We start from the raw sequence: 19,140 nt of genomic DNA, 5'->3' as shown, positions 1-19,140 counted from the left end.
CGCTTCTGTAGAGCTATTCCTGGCGCGTGGAATTCCTCTTGACTTGGACTGCTGCAACTGCTGTTGGAGACCAGGACAGGGAAAGAATAGGAAAACCAGTACTGTACCCTTGCATTTACCTAATTTCATCTCTGTTTCATTCCTTTCACCCCATCCTTGTGCACTTCTTCCATACAGTCCCCGTTATTAAAGTTAATCCTCGTTGGACAACAGTTGCCTATGTGGACTCTGTTTCGCCTGAACACGTATCCTAGACTGCTTAGACCCAAGGAGAAGAAGGTAACTTGAGGGGAAGAACTGTGTTGGTCTCGTCTATGTGCAAGGGGGACGGGGGTGGAACTCGTTGACAGTTACTCTGGTGAGCTCTGTCTGGGTGCTGTGCCTTTAAGAACTCTGCTTTGACTAAAAAAATCTCCCACATGGTCACCCCTTGCTATGTAAGGGGATGAAGGAATGTGTTTCCCTTTATTCCTCCCCATTAGCAGGTTCTGATATCGTTTGCTGTAATGTGTAATTAATATTATTGTATGGTTCTGCTACATGTTTCATGTATTACCTCTTATTTATAATGGTACTGCTACATTTTAATGTATTACCGAGTCCTGTAAATATATGCTGTTTCCCTAGTAGTAATAGGGAAAGAGTAATATTCTGGTTGGCCACTAGATGGGGAGCATTTTAGTACACACAGTTCCTAGATTAAGATATAACGTTAGGACATAGTTAAAGTAGGAGGGGCTGTCGGAAGTTAAGGTTAGATGAAAAGGGAAGTTAGTCCAGACGGGAATAGGGTGCCTGAAGTGTCCACATGGGCTATAGGCCCAGGACGGCGTAGCAGCCACGCAATGGGCTGCCGGGAGTTAAGGTTACATGAAAAGGGAAGTTAGTCCAGACGCGGCGAGGGTGCCCGAAGTGTCCACATGGGCTATAGGCCCAGGACGGCGTGGCAGCCACGCAACGTTAAGCAGTGACAGCCCAATTTATCCACATCCATTGGACATCTGTTTAGTGGACCAAAGCAAGAGAAGAAGGTGTGGTGACTCGTAGCCTGAGTGGACGCTCTTAGAGCGGAAGTCAGATGGAGTGAGGAACAGAAGGATGCTGTAGCTTTGCAGGGAGCAGTACAGGCTGGTCGGATGCATTCCAGAGGCAACCAAATCAGGAGGAGGATGATTTCAAGTCTGGGGTGAAACAGGCAGAAGGAATTGTCAAATTGTCATCATGGTGAGGTTAGGCCAGGAAGAAGCCGGGAAGCAATTTAAAACGGTCCGGTCCGTGCCGTATAGAAGCGGTAGCAAACTAGGGAGAGCAGAGGAAGCAAGTAAAGATAAATGTGTTACCTATGATGTGCCAACTGTGGATCTATTGTGTGAAGTTACCAGTAAAGAAACCATTCAAGTTACCATAGACTGTGTCTCAGTTACTGGGGGTCGCCTCAGAGAGGGGCCATTGCCGCTTGGGAAGTGCCCAGGGGGCCCGAACCTGGAGACGCAGGTATGCTGAACAGTGGATTGCAGTTTTCTGTGAGGGAAGGCCTGTACACTGATGCTTTAGTGTCTCTGGCCACGACTATAGTCCTGGCCGACCCTTACATTTACACTAACACTGGTCGTGGGCATTGCTGCGGGGTGTCAGTTGTCACACAGAGCTGACACCCGCACTCGATCGCCGCGGCGCTCAGTGTGAGGCCGCACAAACAGTGTGCCGTGCCTGTACTGCTGTTTGTGGGAATGCAGCTCCCTCAGAGCAGTACATGTACAGCGCATGTCGGGAAGGAGTTAAATATTATCAATACCTTATTTGTACCCCAAAATGTTGTTAACTTTTATCATGCAAAATCTATATACAACTACACTTATAAAAATAATGAAAGGCTTTTGAAATGTAGTATAATGAAAACATTGGTGGAATTGTTTTTTTCTTTCCAACCAAAACAAGATTTAAAATTGTTTTTCCGGCGAAATCTTTCATCTAATATTATTTATAATGATTACTGGCAATAGTAAGGCATATACTCATCACAGTGACATTAACTGAGGCAACGCTAGGTCACATCACCAAGTCCCTCAGACACAGAAAAAAAATGATTTTATTCATGCCGCAGCTGATTTGTGTAACGAGATCAGTGTCCTTCTGGCCAGTAATATCCTTTTTCTAGGCTGGAGTAATTTCAATCACTTGTACAGCCAGCAGCTTAAATTGGTTCATATTAACTCACTAATCAGCTCTCATCTGCAAGACACGAAGTCACCTCACCTCTTCTGTATTGATGCGGAGAGTAATATGCTTCATTATTAACATCTGCTGGTATCACATGGCTTTATGCATCGAGGTTGCATTTAGAACCTCGGTGTCCTTGGATTTCTTTCCACATGGTACATCTGTTGGTGTCAACTTTAGGATATTACAATAATGGTAAATTCTACTACTAAGTACTGCACCTACAGTAGCAGTCAGACACACATTTTCATGCAATGGTTTTTTTTTTCTTGTTCTTATTGGAATGTGCACATTGGAGATTCATATTGAAGAGAACAAATCCAAAAACGGACGTATGGAAACAAGGAATAAAGAAACGTGTGCCACAAACCAAAGTATGTGTTAAACGTTAAATTGCTTAAAGTATCCCCATTTTTACTCAGATAACAATACTCCCTTGGAAATCTCTCAAGCAGCTTCTTCGGGTTGTATGACTGTCAAAGGGGCACACAGAGAGCATTATTAAAGGACTTTTTTTGGGTGTCTGTGTTTTCATACAATGTGACTATTGGGTTAGTAATGGGGGCGTCTTATTGACGCCTCTCCATTACTAACCTCGGGGCTTGATGTCACATGACAATACAAAGGTGACATCAACCCCCCCAACTATCACCCCACTTACCACTGCTACAGGGCAAGTGGGAAGAGTGAGGCTAAGTACCAGAATTGGCACATCTTAAAGATGCGCCTTTTCTGGGCCGCTGAGATCTGATGCTTTTAACCTGGGGGGGGCAGTATTCATGGTCCCTTCCTCGGCTATTAATATCAGCCCACAGCTGTCTGCATAGCCTTTGCTGGTTATTAATTATAGGAAGACCCCACGTCATTTTTTGGGGGGTTCCCCATTTTAGTAGCCAGTAAAGGCTAAGTATACAGTTGTGAGCTGATATTATAGATGTCACTGACATCTATATATCTATGTATGTATTCTATTGTCTTGTAACCTGTCACTCTGTGATTTAACTGTTCGCAGCATATGAATTGCCAGCTTTTAATCTATCTCTCTCTCTATCTATCTATAATCTATGTTTTGAAGAATATTTCCTTTTGAAAATGATGTGTAAATGACTTAGAGAATTTCTCTATGTAAAAACTCATGTTAAAATCGCATTGCAGTCGGATAGCAATTACACTGCATTCGGATGTAACTCAGATGCTAGGTATGAAAAATCAGATTGTACTCACATAAAAAACACATGACACTTGCATTACACTTATCTGAGTCTCCTACATCAAAATCAGACCGATTTTAAAATCGATAGTGTGACTCCAGCCTAAAACATACAGTGCATGGCTGCAATAACACAGCCATTGTCTGATTCATGCTGACACATTGCCTTTAACCCCTTAACGTTCATTGACGAGCATAGGCTGTCAAGGCAGGATGTCAGTTCCCGCATCATGACGGGCTATGCCCGTCATGCCTTTGAACTACCATTGCGTGTAAACACACAGTGGTAGATCAATGCCGACAGCTTTCATAGACTGCTGAGAGGCACGGCAAGGAGTGCAGGAACCCTTGCAGTCAGTCCCCGCACCCAGAACGCTGCGATCAATCAGTCAATCTGACTGACCGATCGCAGCATGACCACACAAGAGATGCTGAAATTTCCGCATTTCCCGCCCGGTAAGTGCAGGAGCTCAGCGCTGCCAGTGGCTGAGCTTCTGCACTAACAGCCAGGAGCAGCGTCCGCGCTGCCCCTGGCTGTAAACCCCCTGATTGCTGCGATTGAGCGCGATTGCAGCGTTAAGGGGGAGGCAGAGGATCGGGGGTTCCCTCTGTTTCAGATCAGCGTCCCCGTGATATAATCGAGGGCCCGATCTCAGCCATGATGACCCGGGGTTGTCATGACAACCCCCAGGTCATCCAGTTATGGAAAGCCTCTGAGACCATGCTCACAGTATGGTCTCCTCAGCTTTCTCCATAGGTATAATGCATTACAATGCTGGAGCGTGCAGTGTAGTATACCTGCAAATCAGAGTGAAAGTGAGAGTCCCATGAAGGGAGAAGGTAAAAAAAAAACATTTTTTTAAAAAAAATATTAAAAAATAATAAAATAAATCCCCTAAAAAATACACATTTTTATGTAAAATAAATAAAATAAACAAAAAAAAATACGTTTGTTATCGATGCGTCCGTAAAAATCCCATCTATAAAAGAGTCACCCTAGTTAACCCTTTCAGTGAACGCCGTGAAAAAAAACCCACAAAAAAGTAGCAAATTATACTTTTTCCAAGCGGTATCATCATACCGCTTGGGAAAAGTGGAATAAAGCACCATCAGAAAAACGAATGGTAATAAAAATAGTATCACTGAAAGCACCATTTTGTCCCGCAAAAAACAAGCTGCCATACAGCTGTCAAAATAAAGTGATACAAAAATAATTATTTTTTCTATAAAAGTTTTTATTGTGCAAAAAAACGCCAAAACATAAAAAAAGATAAAAATGAGGTGTCGCTGTAATCATAGTGACCCGAAGAATAAAGCTGCCTTACCAATTTTACCACACATGGAACGGGAGAAAAGAAAAAAAAATTTCCTGAATTGCTGGTTTTTGTTCATTCTGCCTCCACAAAAATTGGAATAGAAAGTGATCAAAAAAGGTTATGTGCCCAAAAATGGTACCAATAAAAATGTGCAAAACAAGCTCTCACATGACTGTCGGCCAAAATATGGAAAAATTATAGCTCTCAAAAATTTCTTGCAAAAAATTCTTCCAAAAAAAAGCGTCTTTTAGTGTGTGACAGAAGCTAAACATGAAAAAGCATATAAATCTGGTATCTCTGTAATCGCACCGACCCAAAGAATAGTCACCTAATCACTAATACCACATGAGGAACAGCGTAAAAAATAAAACCACTTCTTTACCTTTTGTGGATTTGTTCATTCTACCTCCCAAAGATCGCAGTAAGGCGATCACAGTGGTTCCCCCACACATATGGGGTATCAGCGTACTCAGGACAAATTGCACAACAACTTTTGGGGTCTAATTTCTCCTGTTACCCTTGTGCAAATAAAGATTTTGGGGCAAGAAGATCATTTTTGTGGAAAAAAATATGATTTTTTAATTTTCACAGCTCTACGTTATAATCTTCAGTGAACCACTTGGGATTTCAAAGTGCTCACCACACATCTAGATAAGCTCCTTGGGGGGGTCTAGTTTCCAAAAAGGGTCACTTGTGGGGGTTTTCTACTGTTTAGGAACATCAGGAGCTCTTCAAATGCGACATGGTGTCCGATCTAAATTCCAGCCAATTTTGCGTTGAAAAAGTCAAACGGTGCTCCATCCCTTCTGAGCGCTGTCATGCACCCACACGGTAGTTTACCCCCACATATGGGGTATCAGCGTACTCAGGACAAATTGCACAATAACTTTTGCGGTTATGTTACCCTTGGGAAAATAAAAATTGTGGATGAAAAGATGATTTTTGTGGAAAAAATATGATTTTTTAATTTTACAGCTCTATGTTATTAGCTTCTGTGAAGCCCTTGGGGGTTCAGAGCTCTCACCACATATCTAGATAAGTTCCTTGGGGGAGACTAGTTTCCAAAATGGGGTCACTTGTGGGGGGTTTCCACTGTTTAGGTACATCAGGGGCTCTCCAAATGCGACATGGCGTCCGCTCTCATTTCCAGCCAATTTGACATTCAAAATCTCAAATGATGCTCCTTCCCTTCTGAGCACTGCCGTGCGCCTAAAGATTGGTCTTCCTCCACAAATGGGGTTTCAGTGTACTCAGGAGAAATTGCACAACATGCACAACAAATATTGTGGTTCATTTTCTCCTGATACCCTTAACAAAATAAAAAAAATTGTGTCCAAAGAAAAATTTTGGGGAAAAAAGTTAAATGTTCATTTTTTTCCTTCTACATTGCTTCAATTCTTGTGAAGTAGCTAAAGGGTTAATAAACTTCTTGAATGTGGTTTTGAACACCTTGAGGGGTGCAGTTTTTAGAATGGTGTCACTTTTGGGTATTTTCTGTTATATTGACCCCCCCAAACTCACTTCAAATGTGATGTGGCCACCTAAAAAAGATTTTGTAAATTTTGTTGGAAAAATGAGAAATTGCTGGTCAACTTTTAACCCTTATAACTTCCTAACAAAAGAAATTATGTTTCCAAAATTGTGCTGATGTAAAGTTGACATGTGAGAAATGTTATTTATTAACTATTTTGTGTGACATCACACTCTGATTTAAAGGTACAAAAATTAAAAGTTTGGAAATTGCAAAATTTTCAAAATTTTCGCCATATTTCCACTTTTTTTTACAAATATGCAAGTCATATCAAAGATATTTTACCACTAACATGAAGTACAATATGTCATGAAAAAGCAGTCTCAGAATCAGCGGAATCCATTGAAGCATTCCAGAGTTTAACCTCTGTACAGGCATCTTGACTTGAAACTGGGTCCACTGGATTGCTTCCATGGAAGAGCTGCTATCTGGAGCAGTGATCAATAGGCAAGAGAATAGTCAGGTATCTGGGTCAGAATCGGGAGGTTGGTATAGGGACAAAATCGGAAAGACTCAGAATAGTCAAAAAGCAAGCCGAGGTAAAAAAAATCAGGACTGTCCACTGTGAGAATAGCCAGGCACAAGTTACACAGAAGTGTGTCAGAATATAAATGGCAGTGGACAGCAATAAATAGCTTACAGACCCACCTGAACCACACAGCAGTTAACTCTGTCTCCCAGTATGAATGGGACTACAAGTACCAGAGTACACAGAACTAGAACTGTCGCTCTGCATAGCCCGCAATAATAGCGTGGTGTCGACTGGTGACAGAAGCAAAGGCACGAAGGGCAAGCAGTAATACAGATGTCACACTGAGTAGGACTCTCAACTGGATTTGTGTACATACAAGTACAAGGGATTTCAGTGAATAAAATACAAGTTACAGTGGGTATGGAAAGTATTCAGACCCCTTTACATTTTTCACTCTTTGTTTCATTGCAGCCATTTGGTAAATTCAAAAAAGTTCATTTTTTTCTCATTAATGTACACTCTGCACCCCAAGTTGACTGAAAAAAAACTGAAATGTGGACATTTTTGCAAGAAAAACTGAAATATCCCATGGTCATAAGTATTCAGACCCTTTGCTCAGTATGGAGTAAAGCACCCTTTTGAGCTAGTACAGCCATGAGTCTTCTTGGGAATGATGCGACAAGTTTTTCACACCTGGATTTGGGTATCCTCTGCCATTCTTCCTTGCAGATCCTCTCCAGTTCCGTCAGGTTGGATGGTGAATGTTGGTGGACAGCCATTTTCAGGCCTCTCCAGAGATGCTCAATTGGGTTTAGGTCAGAGCTCTGGCTGAGCCAGTCAAGAATGGTCACAGAGTTGTTCTGAAGCCGCTCTTTTGTTTTTTTAGCTGTGTGCTTAGGGTAATTGTCTTGTTGGCAGGTGAACCTTCGGCCAAGTCTGAGGTCCAGAGCATTCTGGAAGAGGTTTTCATCCAGGATATCTCTGTACTTGGCCGCATTCATGTTTCTTTCAATTGCAACCAGTTGTCCTGTCCCTGCAGCTAAAAAACATCCCCATAGCAGGATGCTGCCACCACCATGTTTCACTGTTGGGATTGTATTGGGCAGTGCCTGGTTTTCTCCACACATACTGCTTAGAATTATCACCAAAAAGTTCAATCTTCGTCTCATCAGACCAGCTAATCAAATTTCGCATAATCTGGGAGTCCTTCATGTGTTTTTTAGCAAACTCTTTGCGGGCTTTCATATGTCTTGCAATAAGGAGAGGCTTCCATCGGGACACTCTGCCATAAAGGCCCGACTGATGGAGGGCTGCAGTGATAGTTGATTTTGTAGAACTATCTCCCATCTCCCTACTGCATCTGTGGAGCTCAGCTACAGTGATCTTGGGGTTCTTCTTTACCTCTCTCAACAAGGCTCTTCTCCCACGATTGCTCAGTTTGGCTGGACGTCCAGGTCTAGGATGACTTCTGGTGGTCCCAAACTTCTTCCATTTAAGGATTATGGAGGCCACTGTGCTCTTAGGAACCTTGAGTACTGCAAAAATTCTTTTGTATCCTTGGCCAGACCTGTGCCTTGCCACAATTCAGTCTCTGAGCTCCTTGGCCAGTTCCTTTGACCTCATGATTCTCATTCGGTCTGACATGCACTGTGAGCTGTGAGGTCTATAGACAGGTGTGTGCCTTTACAAATCAAGTCCTATCACTTTAATTAAACACAGCTGGACTCCAATGAAGGAGTAGAACCATCTCAAGGAGGATCACAAGGAAATGGACAGCATGTGACTTAAATATGAATGTCTGAGTAAAGGGTCTGAGCACTTTGCAAAAAATTCTACATTTTTGTTTTTTTTTCAGGCAAGATGGAGTGCAGAGTGTACATTGATGAGAAAAAAATAATGAACTTTTTTGAATTTACCAAATGGATACAATGAAACAAAGAGTAAAAAAGTTAAAGGGGTCTGAATACTTTCCGTACCCATTGTATATAGAATCTTTACAGCAATCCTATATATCATTCTGCTCAGCTTCTCCTTCCATACACCATGATGTCCACAGATCAGACTCCAAGTAAAACACACTCTTTAAAACATACCTGAAGTTTTAGGTGACTTTTCAGAATAAGTTGTCATGCATGTATGTATACATCAGAAGTAACACTTTTTATGGCAAATATATTACTAGTATTGTTAACAAAAACTGACATTGCGGACACACATTAATTATTAGTTCCAAAAGTAGAACCTGCAATTAGCAATTAGAGCAACTCCAAAACATGATATAAGCCTACAAGAGAAATGGAGCTAAACACTCTGAATAAAAAATTGTGGTGAGATGAAAATGTAATCAATTCAATATACAAATTTTATTAGCTCACTCACATACATAGATTTGGGTAACAATAACCCTCAACGATACATGGACGAGTGTAAAAAGGAGGAAAGATACGGATACATGTCATCCTCATTAATTTCCTTAAATGCGTCAAGAGATAGTACAAAGTGCTACATGCATCAATATATATATAGCACACAAAGGAAACATTGGCGATATACTTTGTCAGTTGAGAAAGCATAGTATGTATACAATGACAAATATTGCTGCCATCCCCTACATGTTAAAGTGTCACTCATAGTGCAATAAACAAAAAATTCTTACTCATGTGGGGGGAAAAAGGATGTACCAGGACGCATGTATCAGTAATCCCGACCCGCATTTCGCGTGGTGGGCTTCCTTGCGGGGCTGTGTGGACTACCAAAACCTGCCATCCTTATATAGGAAGAGTGAGTGAAATGTAAATACACGTCTCTGTGCTCATGTGAGCGCATGTGGGGCGGGACCGCCACAGCAGTTTAGGGAAATTAATGAGGATGACATGTATCCGTATCTTTCCCCCTTTTTACACTGTCCATATATCTTGTTAAGGGTTATCATTACTCAAATCTATGTTCGTGAGTGAGCTAATAAAATTTGTATATTGAATTAATTACATTTTCATCTCGCCACAATTATTTATTCAGAGTGTCTAGCTCCATTTCTCTTGTAGGTTTATATTACTAGTATTGTGTATTTTTCACCAGCCTCTACAGTCTCTATGTCTAATTATCAGTTGTTTGAGCTAATAGGTAAGGCCTAGGTGCTATGATGTCTCCCATATAGAGTACAGAGACATGAAGAATTCCTTCTCTCCTGTATGTATATGGCATAACCCCAAAAGTAACAGCAGCATAGTGTATAGTATGCATTTTTAATGAGCAGTGTAGCTGTGAATCCAGCTCTATAAAACACTAGAAAGCAGCAGCATTAGTCTGTGTATGCTTATGGCTGTCTCCCCCTTCTTTCTCCTTTACCTGCTCTCTTTGAACTCTATACTAACAGTGATCTGACAATCAATCTTGTCTTGACCCAGATGGATTTTTAGCAGTTTTCATAATGAATGATGAAATCAGGGGAGCGAAGGAGTGAAGTGACTCATAAATAGATAAAAAGGAGTATACATCCTTGAAAAGATGTATTATAAAGTTTTTATGCAGTAAACTTGTTTAAACAGTGAGAATTTAATTTATGCCTCTGATTCATCAGTAATCTAGGCATAACATTAATGATTTTTAATAAAAATGTGCATATTTGTTGTTAAATCGTTCTAGCTAATATTTACATGCTTTCTCTATTCTTTTGTTGCTTTATTTAAATAAGTTAATATGTATTTAAAAATAGAAACACACTTAAAGAGCATATAATGAAATAATTCACCCTATACAGCATTTGCCTGCTGATCTGGCTCACATCTGCTAGCCACTTCACCAACTTTGTTAATTTAGTAGTCCCACAGACATGACACGCTTCCCCCTGGACACCACTGACGTCTGCCTAATGAATAGATCAGGGGGGTTAGTTACTATGGACACCATCACTATTTTTTGTACCTTTTTATCTCCGTGGAAACGGGATGCTTCTCATCTATTTATTCTGAGAACTATTCACGACACTACACACACACAAAATCAGGCTGCGTACAGGGAAGGGGGCTTCAGGCAGGAGAGGTTCCTCATCCGATTACTTAGGAAGAGCTCGCTGACAGTGCTTAAGTTTTTATAGAGAGCTTGTAAACCTCTCAGCATGGGTGGTGAGCAGTCAGACGTTAACAAGAACAGAACATGAAATTCACAAGTCAAGAGCCAAGATAATGAAGCAGCAGCTCAACTTCTCCAGGATCTGGAACAAACTAGAAGTCCTGTAGTCGGACCAGAGAACAAATCTACCCAATTTTTGGAACTTTATATAATTCATTAAGATATTGTGAAAGGTTTTATGTACAGATGGGATCATTGCCTTTGGCCAAACAGCTGTAGACGGATTGACTTGGCTTGGTCCTAGATCCATCACTCCTTCCATGAAACTAACCCTTGGATTAACCAGGTAGTGGACTTCCCTGGTCATCACTAGGAATATTGTACTGTGAGCTTCAGGCTTATATTGCTAAGAAATAATCATTATTGACTTTATGTAATACAGATGGCAGTAATTATCAGTTGACCACCACTTTCTACAAATCACAACAGAAGGATTGTCAGGATTTTTTGACCAGGTGTGAACTGTAATGTGGCCTTTCTAGGGTTACTGCAGAGAAGATGAATGTCTCCATCCAGATGTCATCTTCAGACAGCTATCATCCAGAGTCGGTGCTTATCCCAGTGTTATATTCTCTCATTTTCCTAGTAGGTACAGTGGGTAACAGCCTGGTCCTGGCAGTCCTGTTAAGGAATGGCAAGATAAATAACACCACCAATCTCTTCATTTTGAACTTAGGAGTTGCAGACCTTTGTTTTATCATATTCTGTGTACCATTTCAAGCCACCATTTACACCCTGGACAGTTGGGTGTTTGGCCCATTTATGTGCAAAGCTGTGCACTTTTTCATATACCTCACCATGTATGCCTCCAGCTTCACCCTGACCACTGTGTCTCTGGACAGGTAAGAACATCTTGGGATTATGGATTTAGAAGCTTCTTGCTTAAGTAATGTATTAATTTATGCTCAGCTAGGCTGGAGGAGCTATACCCAGACTTTTGTACCCATTCAGTTATAGCTAGACAGAAAAGAGCCCAAACCACATTTTATTGTAGGGAACAGGCACAGCTTTGGCATTTTAACTTCATCATTTTGTAGGGAAGTCTCACTACAAAAAAGTACGAAAAAATCTGCGGTAGCTTATTTTACCCATAATTATGTAGTTTATTTCCAGAGTAACAAATATTAAAAAGAGAGATTTTCACAGACTTACAACAGATTGAAATTCTGAAGCTAACATGTAAGGAAAGGTCAGACTGTAATACAATATGTCCGATAACACAAGGCATTTACTGATGCAGCAAGGTAGTTGTCTGAATCACCATGATCTCATATACAGTTTTTTACTGTAGTGTTATCATTTATATCAGGATTGCTTTATATATAATCATATTGAAATTAAAGCACATCGGTAAAGTCTGGGACCTTGGGCTCTTGTTCATAAAAATATCATTTTATGGAAAGGGTGATTCAAGCATCTGCCAGACAGTGTCTAGAAAAAAAGATTTAATTTAGAGGAGTTATAAACTGTGCCATAGACGGGGTAAGCATATGGGATTAGATTAGATTATAGATGATATTTGGATAGGATGAGAAAAGCAATATCTAAGTCATTTGGCAAATTGTGGCCACACATTAGTGTTATTCTCCCTAACTTATGTGTCCTAGCACTATTGATAGATCTTTTTCAATAATCAACACAACACAACCCAAACTACTGATTCAGGATGAATCTAAAGAGCCACATCATTCTGTTAAATTGTCATTCTGGTTTTACTTAGATATAAATTCAAACTGTCGTGTGAAAACAAACACTTTCACAATTTGCTTATTAAAATTTTCAGCCATTCTTATGATATTAAAGTCCATTTTCAGGAAACTGGGTAAAATACCTAATACAAGAAACTCCGCAGGTACTTACCCTCCCTAGGTCAAGTGCCGCTACTCCGGTCCCAGCGGTGACGCCACATCAAGAGCGTGCGTCATCACTCTAGACGCTCACTCGGCTCAGTGTTCGTGTCCTGAGTTCAGCGGTGCGTGCCTTCAACTTTGGCACAGCCATTAAGCTCAGGGCACAAGCCGCTGAACTCAGTTACTAACTACAGGGGCATGATGTGAACTGTGGTGCATTTTAGTTAAAAAAAAAAAAAAAAAATCTGATGTACATAGCTTGCACCACATGTATTAGGTGTTTTAAACAATTTTTGATTCACTTGACAAAACATCATGGCTTTTGTGGAAAGGCGAATGGCTTAGCGGAAAAAAAAGGTGTTGCTTACAATGTGCCTTTGTGTGCCAAAATGTTGGCACCAATTATTTGCACAAAATGAGCCACTAGTAAGTTTTTAAAGGGGATCTGTCACCAAGTTTCACTAAACAAATTTCATACAATAGTAAAGATCTTTTAGACCTGAGAAGGATGCTATTTCCATGTCAGAATTTGTGTATAATCCTTAATGGGATGCACTCTGTCAGAAAAGACTGACGCTGTTATGTCATGTGACTGATGTAGCCAGTCAGCAACTAATGATTGGCTGCAGTGTTCAATAGGCATAATAATGACACATGACTGCTGGGGAGCACAGAGCTACCGTTTTATGACGGGCAGTGGAGCTTTTATAGCGAATCTGTCAGCCAATTTTTGCCATGTAGTCTGAGAGTAGCATGATATAGGAGCAGAGACCCTGAGTCCAGCAATATGTCACTTACTGGGCTGCATTTTGCTGTTTCAATAAAATCAGTCTTTTATCAATAGCAGATTATCACAACAGGACAAGGTGCTTCACGCCTCCTGGTCAACTTGTTCTGGGTTCCCCCCCCCAACCACCACCAATAAATAGCTTTTTGTCATTATATAATGTACACAGAAAGCTGCCAATCAGTGGTGTGGGCGAGGTTATACAGGGCTCAGCATTTGAGCACTGTTAGATCTGCAGCAGAGAATACTGTGATTCTATCACAGCTGCTGCACCAACTAAACTAAGTGATACGTTGCTGGAATCAGGGTGTCTTCCCCTACATCAGGCTGCTGGCAGATTACATAGCAAAACCTTACAGATTCCTTTTAAGAAAGAGTTGTCTAGTAGAGGAGAACCCTTTTAATTAAACATTTGCCCACTTGCACTGAGGATCTATCAGCCTGGCTATTTCCTTCCTCGTAATGATGAGATTTCATACTGCTCAGCACAAGATGTAGCTGTCAGTCAGGCTACGTGGGTGGAGATTGCTATAGTTGTACTCGTATGCTGTTTTGCTCTATAGCTGGGTTCATAAAATGTTCATCTTAATGTCAGAATTTTACAGCTATTCTGACATGTATATTCAAAGTAAATACATCTGCCTCCTCAGGTCTTAACATTTTAATTAACGTATGCAGTTTGTGTTAGTTGTCGAGTTTCCCCCACTGCACAGGGGGAATCTCAAGCCATGTCCTCTGCGATCTCCCATTCCTCTGCGGCCGCAGAGATTCCTACTCAGCAGAGACATCAGTCCCAGCGTCTTGCCCAAGCTAATGCTGGGCATCTGGTTGCTCCTTCAGGCTCTGCTGTAACACCATGCTTGAGTCAGCAGCAAGCAGACGCTGCTGGGACTAAGTCCTCTCTTTTGCCTTCTGAGCATGCCCGTGGGACGACCTATCATTGGAGGTCGGAGGTCACATGCACAGATCCCCTTCCGGCTCTGATTGGTCCACTGGGAAGATCCCGGAAGGACGCCGCTATAAAAGAGTCGCATGGCCTCTCGGCCATGCGCTAGTATAGGCTCTTATGGGTAGTTGTGTGTGTGTGTGTTTAGATTGATGCATGAGACTGGTGACTGACTCATTATGATCCCCTCCCTTTGGTTGTGTATATTATAGGGGTTACGGATTCGGAGTCAGCACCAGTAGTAGCTTAATCTATGGGCCACAGGGCATCCCGCTCTCCACATGAGCGTTAGCGTCAAATAGGGCTATCCAACACAAGGCACCTCTCCACCGCACAAGCAGCAGCATTCCTTACAGCGGCGCCGTGCGCTACTTAAGCGCTTTCCTCCCTGCTCTGGGTAGGTAGTGGCGTCCGCCAGAGCGGTGCAGTGCGCACTCGGTGCAATTAATATTAGTCTGTTCTCTTGCTGGCACCGCAACTGCGGCGCCGAGTGCTAGTGGTCTAGAGGGACTCTAGCCCTGTGTCTGGGGCAGAGTTCTGTGACTGTTAGCTAGTGCTCGCCCAGCCGAGCTCTGTGAGTATAATAAGGCTCCGGCAGTTGTTTTAGTGGCTCTGTAAGGTAACAGAGTCTACTCCTGTGCACACCGGGTCAGCGGATATCCCGCCGGTGTTCACTTAGTTTTCCGCCATTACCGAGCAGCAGTTTACCATCTCTGCACGGTGGACCCCGGGCTGCGAAAGCACCTTATACCATCTTTATTATTCGGTGCGTTCCGCAAGTCCCTAACATTATACTAGCACCAGGGTCTGGCTAGTAATGGCGGACGAGCAGCGACTACAGAGGTACATCCAGCAGCCGGAGGGTCAACCTCAGCTGTGGATGTTGCCGCGGTCACTGCTTGGGCAGCCACAGAGGCTGTATCCCGTGTGTCCACTGCTATCCCTGCCCCGACTTTCTCTCATCTTCCACTGCCCAAGAACTTCTTGGGCGATGGTGCGTCTTGTAGGGGTTTCGTGAGCGAGTGTATTATACAACTATAGCTGCTGGCTACACGATTCCCCTCCGAGCGGGCTAAGGTGGGATTTGTTATTTCCCCTCCTGTCAGGCAGGGCCTTGGAATGGGCCACACCGCTGTGGGAATGCGGAAATAACGTGGCTCAGAGTGCCTCGCACTTCCTGGGCACTCTGAAGCAGGTCTTTTTGGGACCACGGGTCACCCACGACACCGCGCTCCAGCTACTGGCATTGACACAGGGCTCGTCCTTGGTCAGTCATTATGCAATCCAGTTCCGGACACTGGCTTCTGAACTGGAGTGGCCAGACAAGGTCTTCCTTGCCACTGTTCTGGAGGGGGCAGGCTGACCATGTAAAGGGCGCCCTATCCACCAGGGAGGTTCCCGCCACACTGGAAGACCTCATTACCGTCTCGACCGATATAGACCTTTGTTTTACCATATAGACCTTTGGAGCGGTCCCAGTCTGGCCAGAGGTTTAAGTTGGCACCCACTTTTCATAGACCTCTGGAACCTTCCGATCAGGTGTCTGAGTCCCAAGAGGCCATGGAGGTGTCTCACAAGGGGTCCAAATCTCGGTCCGCTCGAGCACCTGTGGTCTGTTACCGTTGCCGGCAGTCTGGTCACCATGCTAACAAGTGCCCACAAGCGGCAGGGAAACGCTCACATCTAGTGGCTATGGGAGGAGGCTTATTAGATACTGCAACGTTTTCCTCCAAGCTGTCCTTTAAGGGGATGCTTGAGTTCGGCTCTTCCACTCTGGCCGTGGAGGTTTGCATGGACTCCGGGGCGGGGCGGAGGGTAATTTTATGTCGTCAGCCTTCGCCCAATGGCACGCAATCCCCTTGGTTTTGCTACCTCAGCCAGTAACAGAGTGGTGAACGGTGCGACACTACCCTCACAAATTACCCACCAGACTGCTCCACTGAGGCTCTCGCTGTCTCCATCCCATCGGGAGACATTATCTCTCCTTATTATGCCCGAGGGTATCGATACGGTCCTCCTAGGGGTCCCCTGTTTGCGTTGCCACTCTCCCCATATAGAGTGGTCCTCAGGGAGAATTCTCAGATGGAGTAAGTCCTGTGAGGGTAGTTGTCTGAGGGAGTGCGTTCAGGTTGCCTCTACCAAGGTTCCCGCAGATCTTTCCTCTCTCCCCAAACACTATCACCAGTTTGCAGACGTGTTCTCCAAGAAGGCAGCGGAGACGCTTCCGCCTCACCGCCCCTATGACTGTCCTATTGACCTCTTACCTGGTGCTGAGCCTCCTGGGGTCGAGTCTATCCCCTATCTCTCCCGGAGACAGAGGCCATGTCTCAGTATATCAGGGAAAATCTGGCAAGAGGATTCATTAGGAAGTCGGTGTCACCAGCAGAGGCGGGATTCTTCTTTGTCCAAAAGAAGAATGGAGAACTACGTCCCTGCATTGATTACAGGGGTCTTAACGCTATCACAGTTAAGAATAAGTATCCTCTGCCCCTGATATCGGAACTGTTCGATAGATTACGGGGAGCAAGCATTTTCACCAAATTAGATCTGTGGTGGGCCTATAACCTGATACGCATCTGTGAGGGGGATGAATTGAAGATGGCATTTAACACCAGGGATGGCCATTATGAGTATCTGGTCATGCCCTTTGGTCTTTGTAATGCTCCGGCCATCTTCCAGGACTTTGTCAACGATATCTTTTGGGATATGCTCTCCACCTTGGTGGTTGTCTATCTGGATGACATTCTCATCTTCTCTCCAGATATGGACTCCCACCGGAGAGAGGTTGGCAAAGTCTTCGCCTGCTTATGAGCTAACTCCCTCTACGCCAAGTTGGAGAAGTGCCTGTTTGAGCAAGAGTCCTTGCCTTTCCTGGCCTATATCATCTCTGCCCAGGGTTTGGCTATGGATCCTGCCAAATTGCAGGCGGTAATGAACTAACAAGAACCCCATTCCCTTAAAGCGGTGCAGTGCTTTTTGAGGTTAAAAAATTACTATCACCAGTTCATTCCCCACTTCTCCACCTTGGTGGCTCCCTTGATCGCCCTCACCAAGAAGGGAGCCAATCCCCAGGTGTGGTCAGAACAGGTCTCCAAGGCCTTCTCCATCAAAACTCATTTTGCCAGGGCTCCCATTCTACATCGTCCCTATGTGGACAAACCCTTTATCTTGGAGGTGGATGCCTCTTCTGTCGGTGTGTAGGTACGTGTGCTGACTTGGGGGTGGTCCCTTTCGGCCATGGAACGGACTGGAGGCAGAGGCAGAAATCCGTTCAATCAGGTCCAAACTTTACTTGGTGTCCTCTTGACATCCACAGCAGACACACCAGCTTCTGTTCCCTGGCCTGGGTACCTGTCACCTTCCTTCTGCTTCGATTGGTGAAGACCCTCCGGGTTCTGTCACCGTGACTGCCGTTAGGCCCACAGCCACAGCGCTCCCCCCTGGCTAAGTCTGCCCGCTGTACACCTACTCAATCTTCGGTGTCCCAGCCGTCCGGTACCAAAACCTTCTGTCAGTCGCTGCCGTCCCTTCCTGCGGCTGCCTCCTCAAGGCCACCCCCCTCTCCGAGTAACAGTCTCTGGCTCTCCTCTGTCCTTCCTGAGCTTCTTCTCTCTCTGCCCTCTCCTGTGCTCTTCTCACTTCTTTCTTCCCCGTGGGTGTCTCACTGCCCTGCCTCTGGGACTCTCTCTCTTATATCTCTTCTTTCTGGAAATCCCCTTCTCAGTCCTGTAGCTCCGCCCACCTTGACTATGCAGTTTCCCCATCCTAAGGCCTGCTGTTAAGTCCTTTTCTCACTGCTCTGTCTCCATCTTGTGGCCAAGACCCGGTACTACATCGTCCTGCACTAATTCCCAGCTGTTAACCATGCATATATAATATAGTATAGTGAACATCATCCTTTACATGTTCTTTCCATCTCAGACAGGTCCATAGGTCAGTCCACCCCCTACAGGTGCTGGCGTGGTCCTCTTCCAGAAAGACGCTCAAGGTCGGAAGCAACCTTGCTTCTTTTTCTCCAAGACCTTTTCGCCGGCAGAGAGGAACTATTCCATCGGGGACAGGAAGTTGCTAGCAATGAAGTTGGCCTTCTCGGAGTGGAGACAGCAGCATTCCTTACAGCGGCGCCGTGCGCTACTTAAGCGCTTTCGTCCCTGCTCTGGGTGGTTAGTGGTGTCCGCCGGAGCGGTGCAGTGCGCACTCGGTGCAATTAATATTAGTCTGCTCTCTTGCTGGCACCGCAGCTGTGGTGCCGAGCGCTAGTGGTCTAGAGGGACTCTATCCCTGTGTCTCTGGGGAAGAGTTCTGTGACTGTTAGCTAGTGCTCGTCCAGCTGAGCTCTGTGAGTATAAACATGCTCCGGCAGTTGTTTTAGCGGCTCTGTGAGGTAACAGAGTTCGCTCATGTGCACACCAGGTCAGCGGATATCCCGTCGGTGTTCACTTAGTTTTCCACCATTACCGAGCAGCAGTTTACCATCTCTGCACGGTGGACCCCGGGCTGTGAATGCACCTTATACCATCTTTATTTGGTGCATTCCGCAAGCCCCTAACTGTTTGTATTGTGAAATCTGGTGACAGATTTGTTTTAAAGTTAAAAAGTGTCTAAAGACCAGAATGAATTCCTGTGATAAATTTAGTACATTTTGACAGTCTAAATATTAAGAGAGTTTTAGTAAAT

At 43.9% G+C, this 19,140-nt stretch overlaps 1 protein-coding gene across 3 annotated transcripts in view; it reads left to right on the top strand.

The window, feature by feature from the left end:
* The window catches only part of GALR2 (galanin receptor 2), a 49,913-nt gene that overhangs the window by 26,299 nt on the left and 4,474 nt on the right, over positions 1-19,140 (top strand). For 2 of the 3 annotated variants that reach the window (XR_012234554.1, XR_012234553.1), the window contains exon 2: positions 178-279. Coding sequence is in view for 1 of the 3 variants with exons in the window: in XM_073587903.1 (XP_073444004.1) it covers positions 11,379-11,722 (344 nt within the window). In the remaining 2 variants the exon portion in view is untranslated. Of the gene's footprint in view, positions 1-177; positions 280-10,745; positions 11,723-19,140 lie in introns of those variants that run through there. The other variant, XM_073587903.1, reaches the window with a different exon arrangement.

Source organism: Dendrobates tinctorius, unplaced genomic scaffold (assembly GCF_039654945.1).
Source record: "Dendrobates tinctorius isolate UK_male_01 unplaced genomic scaffold, ASM3965494v1 ptg000103l, whole genome shotgun sequence".
NCBI classification, from domain to species: domain Eukaryota; kingdom Metazoa; phylum Chordata; class Amphibia; order Anura; family Dendrobatidae; genus Dendrobates; species Dendrobates tinctorius.
This window is presented reverse-complemented; position numbering and strand designations above follow the sequence as displayed.